The sequence below is a fragment of the Dermacentor andersoni genome, chromosome 7 (genome assembly GCF_023375885.2).
Source record: "Dermacentor andersoni chromosome 7, qqDerAnde1_hic_scaffold, whole genome shotgun sequence".
NCBI classification, from domain to species: domain Eukaryota; kingdom Metazoa; phylum Arthropoda; class Arachnida; order Ixodida; family Ixodidae; genus Dermacentor; species Dermacentor andersoni.
In genome coordinates this window covers 121832957-121857404 of record NC_092820.1, presented here as the reverse complement: position 1 = coordinate 121857404, position 24448 = coordinate 121832957, and the positions used below count along the sequence as shown (strand labels likewise).

Sequence of the window (24448 nt, the reverse complement as noted above, 5' to 3'; positions counted from 1 at the left end):
CATGACGTCACAACGCGCGCCTCGACGCGGATATTTCTCTCTCTCTCGCTCCGTAGTCACTACTGCACGTGCGCCACTAGTAGCACCAAGCCACAGGTGTTCCGACGCCGCCGTTTGGTATGACGTCACACCGAGTTCCTCGTCGTTGCGCTCGCCTCCGCTCGCTTCGCCAGCTGCGTCGCATGCCTGATAACATGTCGGAGGATTGAAAAGGAGAGCTCGCGTGCTCCGCAACCACAACTGAGGAGGCAGTATGGACGGCGACAATTCTGATAAGTAAGAGGAGGCCTGGAATCGACATCGGAACGAGATGAAGAGGAATCGTCCAGGAAGCAGACGAACAGCGCGCCGAACGACTGGCTAAACGCCGCAACATAGCTAGACAACCAGACTAACCTGGATTTGTAATCAAGATTAACCAAGGCTAATCATGCTATGCTTTAGCTTTCGCTACGTATATCCTGGCATAGCCGAGGTAACCCACTGGCAATTTTTTTCTCCAAAGTTCGTCACGTGGACGCCGCGGTCTTTCGCGGTGTCCATCCATCCTCACCGCGTCCTGGCCGCTGTCCTTGGGGTTGTAGGGGTTCCCGATGGCGGTGTACTGCTCGACGTACTTCCAGTCGGCGTCCGTCAGGAACACGTCCTCGCGGTGCACCTGCAGGGAGCGCTTCTGCACCTCGCGCAGGTGCCGCACCGCGTTCACCATGTTGGACTGCTTCCACGCCGACAGGGCGTTCATGCCTGCGTTCGTGAGTGTGCGCGCGCGCGGGCGGGGTCATCGATTGTCATCGGTTGTCATTGTCATCAACGGCCACTATGCGACCGCGCGCGCACGGAACAAACGTGCAATCGCTCCGAATCGTTCGCCACCCCCCGGACCTTACCCAGGATCCTCAGGAGGAAATTGGTCGTGGTGGCGTTGATGAGGAGCGTCAGGATCACGATGCCCGAAACTTGGATTAGGATCTGCGAGAGATAAAGAGAGAGTGAAAGATAAAGAGGAAAGGCAGCTAGGGAGGTCAATCAGGCGCATGGTGGATTTGCTACCCTACGCAGGAGGTTAAATGGACCCCAAAGAGGGATATTAAATTGGTTCGAACAGTTCAGTTGAAGAGGATAGGGAATGTCTGACCGAGAGTAGTTATATGACTATCGTCAAACAATCACGTGTTTCAAACAGGAATGAAAATGCTAACTTGTGTGTACTGCACACACTGTCGACTGTAGGATGGTGCACCCCTTACAAAAAAAAAAAAAATATTTAGACCTTTTGTAGGACGTCTGCATATGATTTGTTATAAAGTTGATAGAATATACCCATGATAAGCGTTGTGGGATTGCCGCCTTGCGCTTTAGTTTTGTCGACTAATGTCAATTGAGTCTACAGCCAACGTGTATGTAAAAGTCGGCTTCTGTTAATAGCAGAGCAGAAGTCGAGGGTGTCCCAGCTAAGGTCAGCCATACTGTTCAAAGAAGCAAATGATGAAAAAAAAGGCACTGCACAAGATATCATTTTAAGAACTACGGTGCTCGGTTGTCAGAACGCTGATGACCGAGCATCGTAGGTCTTATAATTGTATCTTGCACCTTGTTTTTTTTTTAATCTTTTTTTTTGTTTCGCTGAACAGCTTGACTAACGTTAGCTGGGACAGACGGTACACTTTACATAAACTGGAGGACAAAGCCTGTTATAGTCTATAGCCTAGTCCGAAAGCATGCAGGACATGTCTGAAGACAAGTCTGAAAAGGCAATAATGCAATACAATCCACGTAAAGTACGATAAATTATTTAAACTAACAGGCGCGAATGTAGAACGTGTACACGAGCGACGAAGCACTCCTGTGTCCCAAGTTTCGCGCTGTTAGTTTAATTATGCGCAACCATTTAGTCCAAGGCGGCACCCCTGCTCAGGCCTAGCACAATTTCGCAGACGTACGTCTGCATGGATTTCTTGAAACACATGGGTAACAGCGCAAACAGACGACAAGAAGGGACACACGTACACACAAGCGCTGTAGCGTACGTGTTTCCCTTCTTGTGGTCGTCTGTTTGCGCTGTTACACACGTGTTTCAAGATGAACCAATTCTCCTAAAAAGAAGTATTGATCATAGATTTCTACAGGGACAGTGCATACCTTGTTGCCGATCTTTTCCCTGTTGATGTAGCGGCTCTCGGCGACGGACAGCGCCAGTGCGAGGCCGACGGCTCCCCTGAGCCCGCCCCAGGTCATGATGATGGCGTCCTGCCACTTGAGGCCGTAGCCGAGCCGAGTCAGGATCGGGCTCAGCATCCCGATCATCAGCAACCTGAAGAGGGGGTTGGCGTACCAGGAGTTGGTGTGTGGCACGCAGATCGATCCAGGCTATACTACACTATATATACCACTTAGTCAATGCGTCAAACTGGGAAGTTTTAAGTAGCGTTGCGATGCTGAGGACAGACAGACGGACAGATGACGAACTTTATTTGATCCTGAGGAGCTACTGTCAGAACCCCCTAACGGGAGGCCATTGTAGCCGCTGGCCAAGCCCACGTAGAGGACAGAACGCCATGAGGCTCCGCCCTTTCCTGGGCCCTCTGGATTGCCTGGGCTTGCTTTAGGAATGCAGTTACAAATCGGGCTACGGACACAGCTAAGTTCCAGATGTTTATTTCGGAGGACGCGCACCTGTGATCGAAGATGCGTGCCCCCGTGGGTTATTCGAAAAAACAGAAAGCGGATTTCTTCGATGCATTGGCACGCAACCTGGGAAGGAAGACTGTGCGTAGTTCAGACTTAACATCGCAGCGCATTCGTCAGTTTCAGGAATTGTCAGTCTGAGTCGCCAAGATTTTTTTTTTTTTTTTCAGAATGCCTGGCTCTCGTATTATTGGTCACGGGCATAGACATTTTTATGCGGAAGACCCTGCCTATAGAAAGAAAGCGTGACGTCATGTCAAAGGTCGCGCACGTATTTGGCAACTCAGTGAGGTTGCATTGGCGATAGATTGGGGGCGGGGGCGTCGAGTTGTCGAGGTCGCTAGACGGGCGTACACTTGGCATTAAAACTAAGAAAGAAAGGTGAACAGGCAAAAGTTTCGCACGCAGCCTGGCCTACATATTGACAAGTGGGCCTGTCATCCTCAAAGACGGTCTCGCCTTCCTTGGCGTGTCAATTACGTAACACTAACACGCCAAGGATGGCGAAGCCACATTTGACAAAGTAAAGCTCCTTCCACCCGTTGAAACGTCGGCCAGGATGTGTAAGCCACTGAGCCTGGCTGAAGCATCTTTTTCTTCCGCACAGTCGGCAGCCTTGCACTTTATCCAGCGCAATAGCATCTCATAGCAATATTTCCCATTCTTCGAGTGTTTTGTTTCTCCAACCCTATACGCTCTGGGCACTTTCTCGTCCTGACAGGAAGCACACCCAGCGCATGCGCCGTAGACCGGAATCGACTACAATAATGGCGATGATTATTACTGCGGAACCACGTTACACCACGAGGTGTGTGATACTCGTGAGAGAGTAATAACAAAGGGCATGCTGGCAACTCCCTTTGATGGAGTAGTTAATTTTTGGGGTAACAGATTGCAGGAGTAACTGGACTGTTATATTTGGGCGGGGTAAACAGTTTAACTCCATTTACGAAAGTTCTACAGTGATTTCGGAAAATGTAAGACGCACTTCAGTTTCTGAGTCTCAATACTAGGACCTTGGCGACATCCGTCGCTGGCACACACAAAGTAGTAGTAATAATAATAAAAAAGCTATTCGCGCACTAATGCAGTTGTGGAAGTGCACCGGCCTGTGTTAACCGTTCATATAATCCTTCTGTGCATCCTCTCGCGTGCTAGCAGTTATCACTCTCTCCCTGCTTCTATTCCCCCTTACCTTCAGGTTAGGGTAGCAAACCGAACGCTCGTCCGGTTGACCTTCCCGCCTTTCCTATCCTTGCTTTCTACCTTTTTCTTTCATGCCTTTCTTTTTGTCCCCGCTCTTCTTCCCGTCTTTACTTCCCCTTTCCCTTCCCCTAGTGCAGGGTAGCAAACCGGAGGCTTTAACTCTGGTTAACCTCCCTGCCTTTCTCTCATTTGCATTTCTCTCTCTCTCTCCGGTGGGGCACGCACACTTTGGGCGCAGACAGACTAAAGATACTCATTCGGCCAACCTAAAGCCCCTTGAACTTCGTAAAGTAGCGGCACGCTTTGAAGAATGCCGCCTCCTCATCGCGCGCTCTGGCCGAGGCCGACGCCGCATCGCTATTGGCCTAATAGCATCACGTGGGCCCTCGCGCCGTGCATCAGCGCCATTTTTGCTCGCGAAGCGTCTACGGAGTGGCGAGGAGCGCATGTTGGTGCCGTTGCTATGCTCGAGCTGTGTAGGCGGCGCCACGGTCGAGGAGGGAGCGTGAAAGAGAGGGGAAACGAGGAAGAGTGAAGGCGGATGAGGAGAGTGTCGCTACTTCACAAAGTTTAAGGGGCCTTAGGCCAACCTGCAATTGCGATAGCGTAATTTACCGATACAGCTTGACTTAATTTTTGTGATATTCCTGTTTAATGTGCGTGCGTTTTGATTTGTTTCAACGAAATAGTACCAGGTGCTCGCTAAATAGAAGAGGTGTGCTTTCACTCTGACCTGAACACGGTGATGGCGATGTAGGTGATCAGGATGAGGAAGAGGTCGTTCTTCTCGATAAAGGACAGCGATCGCTCGGTGATCACGATGCCGACGATGATGAAGATGAGCGTGTTCGCCAGGTAGGACAGCATTTCCCAGAAGCTGTGGACGATAAAAAAATAAAGCACGCCACGAGTTTGTCACTTCGAATGACCGTTACGCGAACTTACAGCACTCGTAATGCGAGGGAATTCTAAGTTCTAAGCCGCGGAGGTGACTTTTATGCGGCAATATAAAGAGCTTGAAAAGCTCAAGAGTAAGAAGAAAACTTCGGTAAAATCAAAAGGCAAAAGAAAACTAAAGGCTGTTGGCGGGATTGAAAAGACTCGCGGTAGAAAGCAAGTATCGCTCTTGCTCACGTTGCCGCGCTGATGTACAGTGCAGTACACTGTTAAAGGGAACGCACGAGTGTGGAGTGCAAAGCACGAGCAAAGTTTTCCCTCCGGCAAGTCTGCAATCGCCCGGCTTCGCAGCAGACCACTTGCTGTTGGCGACGCCGGCACCTTTCTACACAGCATTGCAGCGCATAGCTCAACATAGCTCCAGTCGGCACTTGCACCCTGAGTACCAGCTAACGGAGAGTTTCACATTACAATGTTTTCTTTAAATATGTGACCGCACTGTACGTGTTCTCATCAATCGCCGCTTCGCGCGCCTCGGTGAAGCCTCCGCGTTTGCTGCGACGAAGTATTGTGGCGCCATCTAGCACGTGCTCCGCGAATGAGGGCTCCCGTATTCGATATTGCAGTGCACATCTCGACGCCTTCTTTCGGATTTCTTTTTTGTTTTGCTTTTGCATGATTAGACACATGACACAAAATAATGTTCATGCAAGATTGCTCGAACCATGCAGTGCTAACGCTAAGTATAACTTGCTATGACGAGTAAAATTCTGCGCGGTTGCAGGTCTCGGAGGCACACATGACACGCACGAGGCTTCAGACAAGAAGCTTCAGGAAACGTTGTGCACACTAAGAGTAACTTGCTTCGCAAGTAAAGAAGACATACCGCATCCCATTTGCAGAAGCTTTTAATTACAACTAACTTCCCGCGATTGCTATTTCACGCGAGCTACTTATTCCTAGTGGCATAGCTACCGCGCTTACATGTATTGGTTCGTTTATCACGACAACAAACCAGAGTAGCCTCTTGGCTAGTACGCTTTTCTACGCGTTGCATGATTTTGCGAGCGAGGCCTCCCGTGCCGTTTATAATGTTACCGATACAAAGCTAGCGAATGCTTGCATGTAAAATTTGGTACTGTAGCGAATGCTTGCATGTAAAATTTGGTACTGAATAATTCCTGCCCATAGAGCTAAAAACGGTACCTCTAATATCATCGCCATGGTCATGATGTAACCACTCTGGGACCGTATTCTCAAAGCTTCTCGTTCCTAAGTGCTCTTTGCCTTTATATAGGCGGTCACCTTCGGTAATAATATGTCTAGGATTACGATTGATTGAAAATTGTTCTTGCGAACGTTGCTAGCGTAAGCACCTTTTGTTAGTACGGGCCTCGGTTTCGTACAGTTTTCTACAGCACGAGGTAAAATCCTGATGTAAATATCCGCACAGACCAGCAGGTGCTGATGTCAGAGTGCAATTTTCTTGGCGTAAAGTGTATCGTCCTCGACGTAAAGGCCCAGAAATACTTGGTAAACCTCCAAAGATTCTGGTCTAAGAAGTACAGAACATTTTTGTTTCCTCCGGGATCGGATAGAGTGGACAGAACCGAACTCACCTATGGACGAACTCCTCGACTTCGGGGCTGATGCTGACCTTGTTGGCGCTGATGACGACCCCCAGGGCGACGACGGCCAGCACGCCGGACACCTGCAGCACGGTCTCGGCCAGGTAGTAGGTGATGTAGGCCGCGCTGAGCGTGACGGTGATCTCGATCACCGAGTCGTTGAACACCTTGGACAGGTACCAGACGGACATCTTGCCCACCACGATGCCCAGCAGCGGCCCGCCGAACGAGATGCGGCAGAACATCCAGGCAATGTCGGCCGCTGTGGCGAGGAGCCGCGCGACGAGAGAGAGAAACATTGTACAATGTCTTTACGTCGCGGCCATGTTGTGTCCTTTCCGCTGTCAGGTGTACGTGCAAATTGGGATGCTGCATATGTATGTACATGTGTATATACATGTGCGAACTAACTGTGGTAAACAGACTGCGGAGTTTTCTTCGATATCGCTTTGGAATACTCTACCAGCTATAATAAAAATGCAACAAATTTATACCGATTTAAAAGAGAACTAAAAGCATGAATAATAAATACTTAGCGATATTGTGCATTTTTTTCCTAATTTTATTCAGTTGTTTTATATTGTCATGCTGTTAACAAGTGTTCTTATTACTCATATGCTACAAACATGTTTTGGTATTACTCTTAGCTCTCACCTGTACTACTGTTGCTTTAAACATTGTATACCATCATAAGTGTCATTAACAGAAGGTCCCGATACAGTCTTTGACTATGGGACCTCCTTATGTAATACTACGCACATGTAATTTTCTGTGTTTTTACAAATAAATAAAGAAACTATCATGAAATTATTATTATTATTATATGTAGATATAAGAAAGAACATGCGCGGTCTTTCCTTTCTCTCATTGTTCTTTTTTTTTCCTTTTTGTGATGGGATACTCTTCGTAGAACGTGCTTCTTGTGCTAATGCCCGTTTAGTGAAGCTATGCGTGTGTTTGTGCCTGTGTGTGCAGGTGCATGTTCATATTTTCGTCTTAATTACTCTTCTTTCTTTATTAGTGTCTGATATATGTATTTCGAATTTTGGAACAGTCGGCTCTAAGAAATGCTTTCCGTTTTTTCTACATTTACAACAACAACAACAACAACAACAACAACAACAACAACAACAACAACAACAACAACAACAACAACAACAACAACAACAACAACAACAACCACCGGGTCGCGGTCGAGAAGGCGTAAGCTCGGTCCCCATCGGGGACAAGGATTTCTTTTTTCTCTGAGGACGCGCTTTTTACTGACAGACAGAAGGAATGGATTGTGCGATAAGTGCATTATAAGAATTCCCAGCAAAAGAAAAAAAAAACTAGGAAAGCAAGCAGTTTAGACAGAAAGACGCTGGATCTTTCTCAGCGTGTTTCTGTCTACTTGCTTGCTTTCCTAGATTTCTTTTTCCGCTGGAGATTACTATAATGCACTCGACGCAGTACCAACTTGCCCGGCTTTCAGCTCTAAATGCAGCATTGTGTGGAGACACGCCTGTGATCTGCGGAATCACTACGCCTGTTGATACGGCGAGTGGCCTACCGGTCATGCTTCTTCCGGGAACGGCGAGCTCCACGAGCACCTCGTAGATGACGATGGCCGAGCCGTCGTTGAGCAGAGCTTCACCGTCGATGATCGTGGTCAGGATCTTTGAGGTGCCTGCGCATCGCGCACGCGTTGGAAATTGTGACAAAACACGACGAAGCTCGCAAAAATGCGTTTCGTATGAGCTTGAGCTCACGACAAGTTGTGGTAGAAGAAAAAAAAAAGAAAACTGAAAAAAAAAATAAGTCAGTACTAAAACTGGTGCAACGCAACGTAGAAAGGAAGAAACAAGCCAAGCCGACCAGATAAAGGAACAGAGCCCTGTTTTTCTCTGCGCTCTGTTCCTCTATCTCGCCGGCTCGGCTTGTTTCTTCCTTTCTACGTTGCGCTGTACCAGTTTTAGAATGCAATACCAACTCGCCCAATCCTCAACCCCAGTGAATAAGTGAATACGTCTTCAAAGTTTCCGTGAATGCACCTAATACACAAGTGCACTGCAGACGACTTACGCGGTGCAATCGGCCGAGCGAAAGGTCGGCACTGGCATCGGTTGTGATTTCGTTTCTGCATTGTTTATCGGTTTGGCAAGGCTGTCCACGGTGATTAAAATCCCACGTTCACACACGTATGCATGCGCCATCACGGGCCAGGCCAGCACTCAGAGTTATTGAACTTGGATTGATAAACTGGGTGCGAGCATCGGAACTCGAATACAAACAGCCTGCGAGAGCAAATGGGATGCGCCGAAGCGGGCTTCTCCTCACAAAGCCTCTTACTGCGGAGAAGTCTGCTTTGACGAATAGTCTTTAGGTGGCTGCGCACGCGCACAGGGACAACTTTTGCGGAGCGTCGCGAGTATCGCGTAAACCGGATATCGCTTGTGCACAAAATACTGGCGACGCTCCCCTAAAACTCTGTATATCTACTCGTATGTAAACATCGTTCGTGCAAGCAGACTTCTCCGCAGCAAGAGGCTCCGTGAGGGGAAGCCCAACTTTCGGCTCATTTCCTTCGTTTCACAATCTCTCTCTGTGTGTGTGTATGCATGCGTCCAGGATATTGCCTGCGTACGCAACACTTGCGACAATACTTAGAGATGCGATGTATGCGATAAAGGAATGTAGGGAAGGGCTTCGAGCACTCACCGACGTCCCTGAGAAGCGCCACCACGGCCACGGGGTCGGTGGCACTGAGGATGGAGCCGAAGAGAAAGGCGCTGTGCCAGCCCCACCCGTAAGTCACGAACAGGTTCACCGACAGGAAGGCCGTGAGCCCGGCACAGATCACTGCGAACCGTTCAGGCACCAGCAGTGTGGAAGACGAATTGACAGCGTTTACGGGTATACGCTGCTGCGGCGCAATGCGCACTGCCGAGTGGTGTGTGAATCAACAGTAGTGACAGCGTGTGATGCGACAGGGCAACGAGAGATGGCGTTGGTTACGATTCTCGCATGACGTATTAGCGAGTATACAGAGTCTGTTCCACGTAACTTGAGCCGAACGCTAAAAATATGCGAATGCCGCGTAGCTGGACAGAACCAAGGTAATGTTGTTTGCTGTCGCTTGGAGATACTCAGATTATCTTTTTTTTTCATTCTGCATAATTGGTTAATTAGTCTTAATTAATCGCTTCTCAAATATTATGATTAGATTAAAAGTGTGAATGAGCAAATTGTAGAGCAACATAAAAAACTCCACATACAGCTTTCTGTTACTCCATACGTGCTACATAAAAGTGTTTTTCCGAGAGTGAAAAAGAAGCCCGCGAATGCACGCAAAATTGCAGCGCGACTGGCCGCTCAAGGCAATTTCGTATTGGTAATCCAACATTGGTAATGTCTAATGCTTCCCTTATCGGGTCGAAGCAACTGCGAGACGGCTTGATCGATTGACTGTTTGATTGACCGACTGAGTGATAGACTGATTGAAGACGTCGTCGGCTGTCCACTCACGCAGTCCGGGCACCGCCATGAGAATGCACTGGGTGAAGCAGCGCATGAAGGTGTGCGCGTCCATGGCGAAGGCCGACTCGAAGATCAGGATGGGCAGGAACATGTGCAGCAGCAGCTTGGGGTCGATGCGCGCCAGGTACGTGTAGATCTGCAGGGACTCGTACTGGCGCGACACCAGGCCCATCAGGGCGCCGAACACGAACAGCACCACCGTGTACGGCATCTGGATGTTGAGCCGCTTCAGCAGGAAGCGCACCAACGCTGCGAGAAAAAAGAAATAATGGTTGTAGGTGCCACGTCTGATGAACTATGCGAGAATGCGGTAGCATTTCAGTGTTACGGGGCATTGGGACACGATTTGTACACGTTCGTACGTGTTTATTGGAACGTGATCTGCACCCGTTTGGGGCGGTTCTGGTGCTGCCCGGGACGCTGATGACGACGAATTGGGAGCGGTGTATGTTAAACTATAGTGCCTATAGCTAAACTACTGATGCATATCTTGTCGCAGAATTGAAAAAGAAGCGTTGAAGAATTTACCTGTGATAAACCTATGGGGAATTAAAAAATTAAATTATGGGGTTTTACGTGCCAAAACCGCTTTCTGATTATGAGGCACGCCGTAGTGGAGGACTCCGGAAATTTCGACCACCTGGGGTTCTTTAACGTGCACCCAAATCTAAGTACACGGGTGTTTTCGCCCCCATCGAAATGCGGCCGCCGTAGCCGGGATTCGATCCCGCGACCTCGTGCTCAGCAGCCCAACACCATAGCCACTGAGCAACCACGGCGGGATCTATGGGGAATGGGATAACATTTATCCGCTACGGTGCACTATGACACTACTTATAAGTTTGTACATGTTTATAGTAACTACATTCATGACGTTTAGGGCTATTCTTTTTCCCCGTAGAATGATTCACTGGCCATGACAGCCAACAGGGGATGGCGTGCGCTAAAACACGATAAATATCTTGCCAATTTTATTTTATTTGTATATTGCGGTGAGTGATAAGTGTCTGGTTTATATCGCGAAAGAAGGGACTTCATATTTTGCGAAACTGCCATTAATGAGACCCGCTAAAACAAGTTTTGTGAACTAAGAGAGACAGATTATAAAGCAACGCATTTTTTTTTAAAAGGAGACAACGCAATGAGGTTATGGAGACAATGCTATCGTATCCGCACCACAGCAGTGTTATTCGTGGTTCGAACTTAACTAGAGAGACATTAAGGCTCTCATTTCTTGTTTTCTGTTGATTCGCATTCAATGCCAGAGAGCTGACCAGATGCAGTAAAGAAATGTGTGGGAATTAGGGTTTCCAACCCTCCGAAATTTAGCGGGACAGTTCCCGACTTGACGCAGTCGGGACGGCCCAAATGTCCCGACCTTTTTTTTTCTTTTTCTACTGAACAGCAATCAATGAAGCATATTTTGTAATGTTTGACAGTATAGCTCGGTTGCGCATTCTTCTATTGTGTCTTTTCTCGCGTTCTCATAAACACAAGGGCGGTTCCGTTTTTGTCGTGGTTTTATGTAGGTATGTTGTAGACGCTAACCATTCATTGTGTTTCCATCAGTACTGGTATCCGAGTTAGCCCTGCAACTCCTGCACACCTTTCTCGATGTAAATCGCGACATGCTAGGACTAAAAATAAATAAATAGATTGCAACTTTGTTGCACGTACAAACTAGCGGCTCCTGGCGCTGACAGGGAGCGTCGTCGCCAGATAAACTCCATGCAAATATACCCAAGGCAACTGCGTATGTTACGTAACCTACAGTAATGCTATGTGGTGCACCGCGTGCGAACGGATGGATCGTAAGAAAACGCGAATGTTATTTCACGTTTCCTAAAGAAATTAGTAAGAGGGAACCCTCTACTATAGGACGTTGTGATTGTTCAGCCACCATGGTGGCTAGTAAATCGAACTGTTTAATCTTCGTGCTTGCGATTTGAAATATGTTTCTCGTGACGAAATTTACTCTTTACGTTTCTTTCTTTTTCAGAATTTCCGAGCAGTCAGTTTCATGAGCACGGCAAGGCAATAAAGTGCCTGCGCGCACACGCGTATTTAGTGTCAATTGTTGCATTAGTGACGCAATATTTTGTCCAAAACGATCAATTGGCGAAGTCACGATGCCATTCCGAGCCAGAAGGACGATAGTTTAGGCAAATTCGTGAAATGCCCATAATCACCATGCTTGCAGGGTACCGCAGACACTAGAGCCACATTTCCCGCTATTAGACTATTTGGTGGAAGCTGTTATAGACGTGACCCCCGAGATCGGGCGCAGCTGGAAGATCTCGGAGGTCGTGTTTTAGAGTACTCTAGCTGGCGCCTTTGCTTAAGTGCACGGAAAAGAGCGAGTAATTCGCCGTACTTCCGAGTATGAAGCTGACGAAGAGGAAGAGTATGGGTGCGGCAGCCCGGAAGTACTCCTCTTCCTCTCCCTCCATGAGCGGCTCGGTGCTGGCGGCCGTCTCGTTCTTGCCCATGTGCTCGAACACCTGCTCGACCACGTGCTCGGCCACCTGCTCCAAAATGCCGCCGCCACCCTCGGTCGTCATCTTGGACGCCCCTCCCGCCTCCTGGCGGTCTCCTCTGTCACTCCAGTGGGCTTCTCCTTCCTCCTACTCCCTGCCTGGAAAGAAAATCAATCAATCAATCAATCAATCAATCAATCAATCAATCAATCAATCAATCAATCAATCAATCAATCAATCAATCAATCAATCAATCAATCAATCAATCAATCAATCAACGAAACAAACAATTAGCCTATCTATATCAAAATTACTCGCCGCTTTGGCTCAGTACATGGCAATGTCATTCTGCTGATGAACGCGAGGTCGTGGGTTCGAATCTCGGCCGCGACCTTCCACTGAGGCGGAATGCAAACACAATTGTGAATCGCGCATTGCGCGCACGCTGCAGAACCCCGTATAATCAAAATGCATCCTATACGAGGTACTAATAAAAATTAGTTGACGGTCAGCGTTTCGTTGCTATTTGGTCCTCCTCTGCTCTGCGCGCAAAATATGCGAGCAAAAGACGCAGACCGTTAACCACTGATTAGTCACGCGGGACTGCTCGACAATTATTAATAGTTTTGTGTCCCGGAAACTGGCGTTACTGACTGCCAGTCTAATAACACATTCTGAAGAAACACCACCATCATCGTCTGTATACTAAGGAGCCACATATGCGTTGATACAATTTGAGCAGCAGCACCGCATTGCTCGGTCTGGCAAACGGCGCTATTCAAAGAAATGTTTTACGTATTTTTGTCGGCCGTCAAAACAGGTGAAATCGATGGAAACTGTACAAGCGAAAGAAAGTGACGTCGAAGCAGTCGCAACGATGCAGCTGTTAAAGGAGTACTGAGAGTGACATGCCATTTCGTACTTGTCATTTCTTGCTTGTAAATGAAATTCGAAGTAACTTATTTGTTAACTGATTACATAGAGAGGTCCGAGGAAAAAAATTACAGCAGAACCCACCTCACGATGATTGTCGATGGTAATTCGATTAGCATGCGAGCAATGTAGCGATACACCAGTCAACTTCGTTTAACATCTGTAATTGTCATTCAGAGACTTCCATTGCTTTGGTTATATGCGGCATAATAATCCGGTATCCTCCCGTGGTGTTATGCCACTCGTTTGCCGTAGCAACGCTTGAGCACGACGTCATGACGACGACTGTATGACGTCGACGCGCTGACGACTACGGAATGACAAAGAAGGAATGCCCCGCCGATGGAACGACAAAGGCGTTATGACGACAACGGCGTGATGACAATGAAATGAAAATTCTTAAATGGCAGTACAACGGCGACAGCGTGGCGATACCGACAGGAGAACAATTGGATGACGACGAATGTACGACGATGATGGCGTGACAGCCACGGTATGACGACAAACGCACGATGAAGTTGGAACGACGGCGATAGCCCGGCGAGGACGGCACGGCGACGACGGTATGACAACGGATGCACGATAGCGACTATTCGGAGACGACGCCGTGACGACGGTGGCATGTGAACGGCGGCATAATCGCGATTGAATGACGACATCGTAATCACAATAGAATGACGAAGCGCCGACGCCGACGGGACGACAACGGCAGGACAATAACAATGGGATGGCGTTACTGAAGCGATGAGAATGGTAAAACACACAGCGTGACGAAAATGGACGTGACACCACAACGGTATGACGAGGTCAGCGCGACTACAGTTGGATGACGAAGTTGGAATGACGAGGATAGAACGACCGGCGCCGGCATCGCGACCACTGCATGACGGCGAACGCATGAGGACGGCACATTGACGAAGATTGCACGACAACGGCATGAGGGCAATCAGATGACAAGTATACGACGGTGTGTCGCTAAAGCGACACACCTTCTTTTTGGTGCCAAAGCGCGTCATGTATGAAGCCTGTGTGCAGCCGAGCTCCCATGTCCGCATCCCTAGATCTGGACAAGGCGCGCCATCTAGCGGCGCCGCCGGGAAGTCCGCGCATGGCGCGTGTCTGAATTTATACCACGTGCTTGCGATTCCGCGCAGCGGAGGAGAAATTTTAAAGGATTTGTTTTTCATTGAAGAGCGCCACGTACCCAGTGGCATGCAAGATGTTTGCATGAAAGATGTTGAGCGTATACCTAATTAGCTAAGTTGGCGTACAAGAGGTTGAGTGAATTAAATGCTGCACATGCCCACTGGCACATACCTGACCCAAGTAGGCGTCAAAAAGGTTCATTTAAAAGCTTCACATGCCCAGCGTAACATACCTAGTGATTCAAGTTGGCGGAACGGCTGGCTCCGAGTTCGGTTACCTCAGCACAGCAACGCGGTGCTCTACCCATGATACCATGGAGTACACATTGACTTGCGTCGGCGGGGAGACACTTAGAAACATAAGAAAACACCCTGGAAAGTGCGCGAAGTATCCTAAGAATGCTAACCGCATCAAAAGAAAAACGCCACCGACGGAAGGACATTTAAAGCAGACGACACAAAAAAGAAAAGTAAGAACTGCAGCGGAAGACCAATGCCGTTTACCTAAGAGGCACTGCTGGACTCAAGGATGTTTCGAATCGCAGGAAAGCTATGGCGGATAGAAAAAAAAAATAATAATATGATAATGATATCCAAGTATACATGCGCGAGCACTGCACGCGCTTGTACATACCGGATTTGCGACCCCCCGTGGCACCACATATAGTACAGGTTAATCCCCTGCAATGTCGTCGAGACGGTGGCCTTAAGGTTACACGTGCATCGCTGAGTCAGGCCACGATCAACGAGGCGAGAATTACGGACACCGACGTCCGACGCCATCGCGGGGCGTGCGACGCAGAGAGAAAGAGAGAGAGAAAGATATCGCGGAGAAGGGAGACGGCCAAAAATTTCCCTGTAACGACAGGCGGAAGCGAAAGGATTATCGATAACGCGCCTTTGCACGTGCAAATCGGGCACGGAATCTCGGTGAAAGTGCCCGCAACGTGCGTAATTCCGCGAACCGCGCAATAAAAGCGGCACGGGAAGGTCGACCTAGGAGTAAAGGACATCGGGATCAAGAGGACGACACGAGATCGGCTCTCTCGCTTCGTATATACTGCCGCAGGGAACCTCGGCGATATCGATGTTTGCGTCAACTCGAGGAATGCAGTTTTGTCCGTAAAACGCGCACGTGCATGCAGTTGGCGTCAAAAGCTTGCACACTGCAATATCAGAGAACGCCTTGAACAAGCAGTTTGGAAAAAAGGAAAGCCCTCTGAGTTTCAATCGACTGTGTGTCAAGTTCATTTTGAGCCTCTAGAAAATCAGTTCGACGTCAATTTCCGACGAGTACGCTCGGTAGAGATTTAATTGATTGAATATAAGAAAGCCTTCAATTGACTCACACTCGATACACATTTATGTGACCGTCATTGAGCACTCTCAATATGTGAAAATCGAAAGGCATCCAATCCGCTAGCCGCTAATCGAAGGACATTCATTATAGAGAGGTTTTATATAATATTTCTGCCTTTTAGTTTACTACAGGTCGATACACCAGGCGTACATAAGTCGGCTGAAAGGTATCGGGTGTGGGAAGCGCGAGAAGTGTTTGTGAATGTCGTGTGTACCTGCTTTGTGTAGGCGTTGCTCTATTGTTTGTGTAGGCGTTGCTCTATTGTTTGTGTGGGATGTGCTTGTATGTAAATGTTAAAGATTGCCCAGGTGGTTAAAAAAGTTAATTCGGACTCCCTCACTATACGGCGTGCCTCATTATCATATGGTGGTTTTGGCACGTAAAACCCCCAGAATTCAATTTATTTATTTTTTTAACTGTATACGCCACTTTGTTTTTTTTTTTTGCTCGAATACGATACAGTAAGGGCTGTAGCATTTATATGCCACGTGATAACGACAGACGTGATCGTGCGAGCCTGCGTCGATCTCATTCGCTCGAATGTTGTTGTGTCCCACAGCTGCAATGTCGACGCAGGGACTTAATTTGCATTCGCAGACGCTTAATCTTTACTATCTCTATAACAGGTTGTAAATCCGAATACTGCAGGTTGCGTACACAACTGGCTGAAATATTAAGTTCTTTCTCAACTTTTTTCTTGCTCGTAAGTAACTCACGGTCATGCACAGTAACCCTCTGGTTAGAACCTATGGGCTATCCCACGCGGTCTGTGACGCCAACAGACCACGGCGAAAAGAGAGAGGCCTCGGAAGGTGCAGGATAGAGCGAGCGAGTGATTTTTTTTAATGCGAGATTGCGGGCTCCTCGATGCATGCATGCGGCGCGATATTATTTGGCTCGCGCGTTCGCGAAAGCTTCGTCCACAGATCGCAAACATTTCTTTCTTGTCGCGTTCAAAAAGATGTCGCTGCGCCCCTCCATCAGTGTCACGTGTACAATCCCTGTGACATGCATGTTTCTTCCCGAGGACTGTGCGTGAGCGTATACGAGGCCACGGTTCTGGTGCTTCCTGATCGCGAGACCAGTTAAGCGGCCCAGCGCACCGAAATCTCCTCCTTACAACAATAACAACGACGACGACGAGAGCAGCAGCAGCAACAAAGACAACAGCAACAAACAAACAAACAAACAAACAAACAAACAAACAAACAAACAAACAAACAAACTTGCAGGGCCAGACAGCCATGGCGCTAGACCTGCCTACAGGAACACACCACTCGGAACGGCATTCCTCCTCCTGCCGTTCGCGAGCCTACGCGACGCGTAATTGCACTAATGTCGATGGCGGTCGGCCGTCGTAACGCCCTGGCGGCTTCCGAGGTCACGATCACAGCCTAGCGCTTCTCTCCTCCTCCTCATCCTCCTCCTCCTCCTCCTCATCCTCTTCGTGCAGTGCCATCGCTGTCTCTTCCGATGCTCTCCGGCCGCTATGAATAACGACCGCCGCTAAAGTGACTGCCGCAATGTGGAAAAGTGACGGCTAAGTGGCGCGTCGTTCGAGGGTAATTCGGCTCCCAACGACGGCGGGATGGACACGAGTGCACGGGCGTTCTCGCATTACCTCGACCCCACGTGCCCCCCCCCCCCCCCCTGCCCCCCCCCCCCCCCCACCCGTGCCAAACTTGGCCAAACCACTCCTTCATCCTGTACTGCATTTCCTCCCAAAACACACCCGCTTTCAGCCCCGAGACGGTGGTGCACTTGCTCTCTGTGTAGCTGTCGGTAATGACCCTCGGTCCGCTGTTGACGTACACCGGCCGAGGTGAGACAGCCTCGATCGGGTGGATCGTTAATGCATTCGCCTTGCGGGCTCCTTCTGCCATTCTTTTTTGGCTCCTAGGAGGAGAGAGAACGTATTTGCACTGAGATGCCGTGTTCACTCGGGTATACGCAACCTGCGTTTCTTCTTTACACCGATTGTGAAAAACAAACAAACAAACAAACAAACAAACAAACGCGCACGCATACACAGGCGTCAAACGTTAACCCTGTTACACACGCAAACAGCTGTGCCCACAACGTGCGCAGACACAAGCACTCACACACGAACTGCAGGCACACAATCCAACACTCACACGCGCACACTATCGCGCAACAATTCCGTGTCACCCCATTCATGTGCAGTCAATGCATCGTTGATCGGGCTTTATTCTCACCAATTCCCCGACACACTGCCACTTCTCGAACAGCAAGGTCACTTTACCGTCACCATCATCACAATCGTCAACGAAAGAAAAGACCCGAGAAAGCGGTTAGGCCGGGGTTCAAGATCGGCGAATCAAACGCAGCATCTCACCGAAGGTGTACGGGCAAAAAAAAGAAAAAAAAATGCAGCTCACGGTGCGTACCAGCCCAGCCTAGTAATCACTGTGCGTAAAACGCGGCAAGCGAAAAAGCCATCAAGGCTTCCTCTTCACCCCTCCATCTCACTTCCGCCCCCCCGTAGGCTCACGCTATAGAGGTGACCCATCGATGAATAACAGAGCTGAGTTGCCTTGCAAGGCTTCAAAAAGCGCCTCTACCGCCCAATCCGCTGCAGTCCCGTACGAAACCTCCAAAACCACATACACACGCACGTGGTATACGGCTGTATAGACAGTTTCATACGTATAGCAAATACCAACAACATGTGTGTTTACTACCGGCACGTGGTGAAGAGTATCCTCGGAATCAATGCCAGAGCAAAAACATAAATAAATACATAAATAAAAAAAACGCGCGAAATCGTTCTGCTGTAACCACATGCCCGAGAACGCGCGAGCATGAGCCATTAATGGCAGAGTCAACTTCCGCTTAGCCCTGTCATCTGACGGCGCCTAATGCTGATGGCAATAGCTGTACACGCAGCCACGCACGCTTTTGATTCTCCACCGGACGAAGACTCGTAATGTCGTCCTGAGGAGGGGCTAAATGCATGGTGTCAGGCACACGGGAGAAGGAGGCGGAAGAAAAATAGAAAACCGGGTCGGGCTTTGCTTAGTACAGAACAGGTTACCCGTGGTCACTCAGGAGGCATGGATTGGGTGCCATTATGTGGGGGAATGAAGGATGGCAGACGATTAGACGGACTGACGAGAGGACGGTATTTGCATGTGCAGGACGGAAAGAGAGATAGACGAAGGGTAATTCCTTAATGGACGCATGCTGCGGATGGTTGCCTCGCCACACGGCCGGTGATGACCGGCTCGTTGTAGGTGACGCCGACGACGTTGGCGACATGTGCAGCGACGCATTCGGGCGTAGTACTACGCACGTGCACAACACGCGCAAGCGCTCGCGGGTAACGGGTAACTGAAACGTCCGGTCGAGACCGTGGTGTCCCTGAGGAAGGCTAAAAGCGGAAATACAAGGTCAAACTATACACGGTGCTACTCAAAAGCTGCCACGTTGGAGTCGGCTAACGCAGTGTAATTAGAGATCTCGCGAATGCTGCGTTTGTCCAGCGGTGCATTTTATACACACACTAATAGGCTCAAGTAACACTCTTGCTTGGGCTAGTTGGCTCATGCTTGAATGAGTAAAGAGCAAGGCGCAATAAACCAGGACAGAAGAAGAACACCGGTCCTGTCGTTTGTGTTCTTCTTCTCTCCTGGTTTATTGCGCCTTGCTCTTTACTCATTCAGACGTAAATAGAGAAGAACCTTAACGATATATCTTTTAAAGCAGTAAAAGAAGCTCGACTCTTACCGCGAGAAGTGTCTGTGTGAGCCAGAAATGGCGCGCAGAAGACGGGCGGCGGCGACGCCATTTTGAAATCCCCGCACTGGCCCTTCATGAAGTCATGGATTTACATAGTGTGTACTGGCATCACTTGACTGTCTATCAATTCTAAACGAACTAAAGTATCTACCTGTCAAGTTTTCAAAGCATTTGTGCGCGTTTAGATGCACCCCCCCCCCCCCCCCTACCCTTAGAACGACCGAAACTGCAAAGCAAATGCTACAAAGACCGTGACGTCACAATGACGTAAGAGAAGAGAGAGAAGTCATAAGGGAAAGGCAGGGAGGTTAACCAGACAATGACGTCAAGGCGCGCTGCAGTTTGGGGGCTGAATTGAGAGATGGGAGTAAGTTTTGGCTTTTTACTTTTCGCTTCCTGTAACCAACCCTGTCTTATTGAATGAATTAAAAAGATAGCTTTAAAAGCGATATTTCTGCCGTCTAAACTCATTCGGTGTTGCTGCTTTCAGTGTCACCTTAAAGGGGCACTGAAGGGAATAGCTAAATAACTTAAGACAGACAGTTTTCTGTAAACTCCTTTAGTGTCTCGTTGGTCACGTTGGTCCGTAAATGTCACATTGTAAGTGTCAATTGCCCATCCCAATTCGCGTATGTAGAAGCCACGTTAGAATCGGCTGTCCAGTCATGTAATGCGGCCCGATCCCCGGAGACAGCGCAACCAGAGGCGATGACTTGGTGGGGCGATCCTGACACCAATGCAACGAAATGCGTTCTCGCAAGAGTTCCAATGTGCTTTGTAACGCGGTCCGATCCCGGAGGTGGGGCAACGTGACGTAAGTCACGTGCTTCTAAGTGTTAACCAATAAAGGTAACCAATATAAGTGTTCCTATGCAGCATATATTAGCAGGCATAGCGGGAAATTGCTTTGAGTCATCTTCGGATAGTTCTTTTAAATACATTTTTTTCTCGCCACCTCGTAGGACATCGATCTTTTCTGTCTCTGTACGTGTATTAAAAGAAGTGCAGGACACGTGGGCAAACGCGTCCTAACCGCTGGCACGAGTGCGACGTACCAAGGTGGAGCTCCCGCTTATTAATCGGCTCTGATTGAGGTAGGGACGGGCGTCGCAATGAACGGCGCGCGGCAGCTACCCTACCGCATTTCTTTCCATATAAGCAGCGTTTATATCTATGTCCAACTACAGCTACAACACGAATGCAATACAAATTCAATACAAATGAATTAGAAATAAAATACGAATTCAATACAAATACAACACAAATTCAATACAAACACATTGTAAACGCAATACAAGCACAATATAAATGTAACAAAAATACAATTTAGGAGGAGGAGGAGGCAATAAAGAGAGAAGGCAGGGATGTTAACCAGAAATACGTCTGGTTGGCTACCCTACTCTGGTGGACGAGAAAGTGGGAATAGAAAAATGAGAGAGAGAGAGAGAGAGAGAGAGAGAGAGAGAGAGAGAGGCGAGGGGGAGGAAAGTCGCGGTGAGCTCGTGCACGCGCGCGGAGGGCCTGAGCGAGTCAAAGACGTTCACAAAAATGCAAGTTAGGTACAGTAGTAATGCGATGCACGGTATTGTGGTTAGAAATACAATACAATACAAATGCAATACAAATTGATGCAAGAAGTGCAAGTGGTATAGCAGGGCACCAGACGCGTACAACTGATGCATTTTTAGCGCTTGTGAACAGAAAAAACTCAGTAAAAACGGAAGTGGACAGAGAGGACGCTGGTCTTAAGGCATGTCTGATAATCAAATGGTGGTTTTGGCACTTGAAAAAAAGAACGCAGAATTTGCTTTTTCACAATAAGCCGAATGAAAGTGTATTGTGTAAAATTTAATGTCCTGTCCTTTTCTACACTGAATTTTTCGGTTCAGAAGCGCTGAAAAGTGCCTCAGTTGTACATGTCTGGTATCGTGCAATACCGCTCGCGCTTTTTGTATCAATTCATATTTGTATTGTATTTGTATCGTACTTGTACCGCATTTGCATTGTATGTGTGTTGTATAGTACTGTATTTTATTTGTATTGCATTTGTATTTATGTATCGCATTTGTATTGTAACTGTATTGTGTTAGCATTGTATTTGAAAGGAGAGATAAACGCAGCGTATCCTTATCCAAATACTAATTATTAGGCCGAAATTTTACTCAGTATAGAGTACGACATGTCGAAATTGCAAAACTATCTAAGTAAAGCATCAAATCCTGACAAACACGTTTCGTTAATTTCAAGATGATTTTGATATACGTAATTGCACAAAAAGTTGCGCAGCTTTGAACTGCTATGTTATGTCAAAAAAAAGTGTAAGGCCAAATTACTGAAAACTTGTTTTTTCCGCCCTCAGAAAGCAGCTGTTTGCCGAAACTTGCGTTAAACAGCCTGCCCATTTTCTTCCAAGGCATTATAACCAGCGCTGAAAAAAAAATCATTTGTTGGGATATGCGGCCCTCGGCCCAGCAAAGTCGTTCTTGAGAAACGAATGCTGCAAGGCAGGGTTATTCCAGTGCTGATTTAGAAGCACGTTAAATTGAACAAGTTGGGTAGGATCCATTCGCTGTAATAAAGCCGCGCAATCCAAGCAACCACATTAGGTCTCAAGTTTGAGGTAATAAAACGGAGGCAGTATGCCTGCTTTTGACGTGCCATTTTTTTGTGACAACCGATATCTGTGACAAAGCATGCGCCAGTGCATCTCATTTACGTCCCGTCACGATGACTCTTCGCGAAGTGCCAGTCCATTCCTGTCGAAAAAAGACGTGCCTCCATATCCAATGATGTATACATAACATATATATGATAATCCCATATCATATCATACCAGCTGTACATTGTCATATAACTTACAGGACACCATATCACAACAAAAAAGATATATAGAACGTATGCAGGTCCACTGATACCTTTATCTACAAAGAGAGAGAGAGACATAAGAAAGGGGAAAGCCCGGGAGGTTAACCAGATGGGTAGATCCGGTTTGGTACCCTACGCCGGGGAGAGAGGGGAGGGGGAGGTAAAGAGATAGCAAAGTAGAGATGACGAAAGAAAGGAGCGTAGACATACAATCACAGTGAAATACTGTCACGGTATACCGTCACCACAGCGCACAGTAGCACTTGCAGCACTATAAACATCTGTTCACGCTACAGCCGCTTGTCCAATTCTGTTGCCTGAGCATATGTAATCCTACACAGAAACCCTTAGTTCCCAAATATTATATTGGGCATGCCCCGTAAGATATATGGGAACATACGCATCCAGGTAGCGGCGGCCATATTCCAATGGGGCCGAATGAAATGAAAAAGAAAAAGGGTGACTCATGTATTGTGCATTGTGATCAGGGCAAAGAAACCAAGGAGGTAGAAATGTACCCGGAACCCTTCGCTACGGCACCTGCCACAGTTATTTGAAACAAGTATTCAACAATTTAATTTTATTTAGGCCTCTTCATGATCTGCCCAACCTAATAATAGTAAATTGCCCAGGCAACTAAGCATTCTCGCCGTCGTCGAATAAATACCGAGTACAAGTGGGAGCGACGCCTTCTCATCGTCATGTTTAGATTACCTACATAACATTAAATTAAATTATGGGGTTTTACGTGCCAAAACCACTTTATGATTATGAGGCACGCCGTAGTGGAGGACTCCGGAAATTTCGACCACCTGGGGTTCTTTAACGTGCCCTTAAATCTAAGTACATGGGTGTTTTCGCATTGTGCCCCCATCGACCTACGTAACCTAGAGGCAGCATCTCGATACGATACCGCGGCGCCGCTCACAGCGGCCGTTTCCACCAAGCAAGCCTGCTACGAAACGGGCGGCGGGACGCCGTTTGTCTGACCGAGTACAGGCTTGCCGGCGGCGTCTGCAGTGTTTGTCTTTCCGCATCTCATTTGCAAAGAGAGCAGCGAGAAGGTTGACTCAAGGTACATATACATACGCTGCGATGAAACACTTGCCGACATTAATGCGCCACGTACGTTGCCGGTCGAACCGACCTTCCGGCGATACGTAAACGCGCAATCGCGCTCGAATGTATGCGAGGTCCCGCGGCTATGCTTGCCGTCTGGACACGCCTTCTGCTGTAGGCTTGTCACAGACGCGACTCTGCCCATACCCAGCGTTTTTGTTGTTGTTATTGTTCCGAACTAAAGGCGAAGCACGTGCGTATGCATGCAAAAATGATTTACAGCCACACCTACCTCCTCCCCCCCCCCCCCCCACACACAAACACACCAACCCAACCAAGGCGTGTCGAGCATAGTCGCAAATCAAACCTGGAAACGGCTCACACGGACCGCCGACGATTCCGGTTTGATTAACGCTATATAGGGTGCGTCGAGTCTAATTTGCAAACGGGTCCGCGATGAGGGGGGGGGGGGGGGGGAATGAGTGTAAGGCGGTATACTGGCGGCAATGGAGGCGGCTGCACAGAGGAGGCGTGTGCACGTAGTACTACTATACCAGCAGGGTGTCGCAGATACAGCGGTTGAGTGCGATGGAACAGCCGCCATTACGTGCGCAGAAAGTGCGGCCTCAATGCTGCGCGAGGCGTCGGTCAGCGACACAGCCTCGCGCGCGCGGCGTATCGATGGCTCCCCCTGGTGGCCGTGGACGGACTTCGTTGGGTTGGGCTTAAGTGGCTGCGCAACCGCGAATTCGCCGAAAATGAAAGGGGTCGCGCGTGCCGCCTGAGCGGCTGCACTTCAGCTGGGTATTCCTCAACGTTGTACTGCGCTAAAGCTTCCGAACGCCGGACATTACAGGAGCAAAGAGCAACAGCGGCTGTGCTTCGCATATAAATATGCAGTTAGCTCGACGGCGC

At 48.4% G+C, this 24448-nt stretch overlaps 1 protein-coding gene across 2 annotated transcripts in view; it reads right to left on the bottom strand.

Moving 5' to 3' along the window:
* LOC126533898 (sperm-specific sodium:proton exchanger-like) overlaps positions 1 to 24448 on the bottom strand; it is a 253955-nt gene that overhangs the window by 32151 nt on the left and 197356 nt on the right. For both annotated transcript variants that reach the window (XM_050181107.3, XM_050181106.3), the window contains exons 2-10: positions 12310 to 12570; positions 9924 to 10184; positions 9117 to 9257; positions 7969 to 8085; positions 6408 to 6678; positions 4625 to 4768; positions 2140 to 2311; positions 888 to 969; positions 554 to 744 (exon numbers count right to left, since the gene is read on the bottom strand). In XM_050181107.3, the coding sequence (XP_050037064.2) occupies positions 554 to 744; positions 888 to 969; positions 2140 to 2311; positions 4625 to 4768; positions 6408 to 6678; positions 7969 to 8085; positions 9117 to 9257; positions 9924 to 10184; positions 12310 to 12496 (1566 nt within the window). In that variant the 5' untranslated portion in view covers positions 12497 to 12570. The remainder of the gene's footprint in view (positions 1 to 553; positions 745 to 887; positions 970 to 2139; positions 2312 to 4624; positions 4769 to 6407; positions 6679 to 7968; positions 8086 to 9116; positions 9258 to 9923; positions 10185 to 12309; positions 12571 to 24448) is intronic.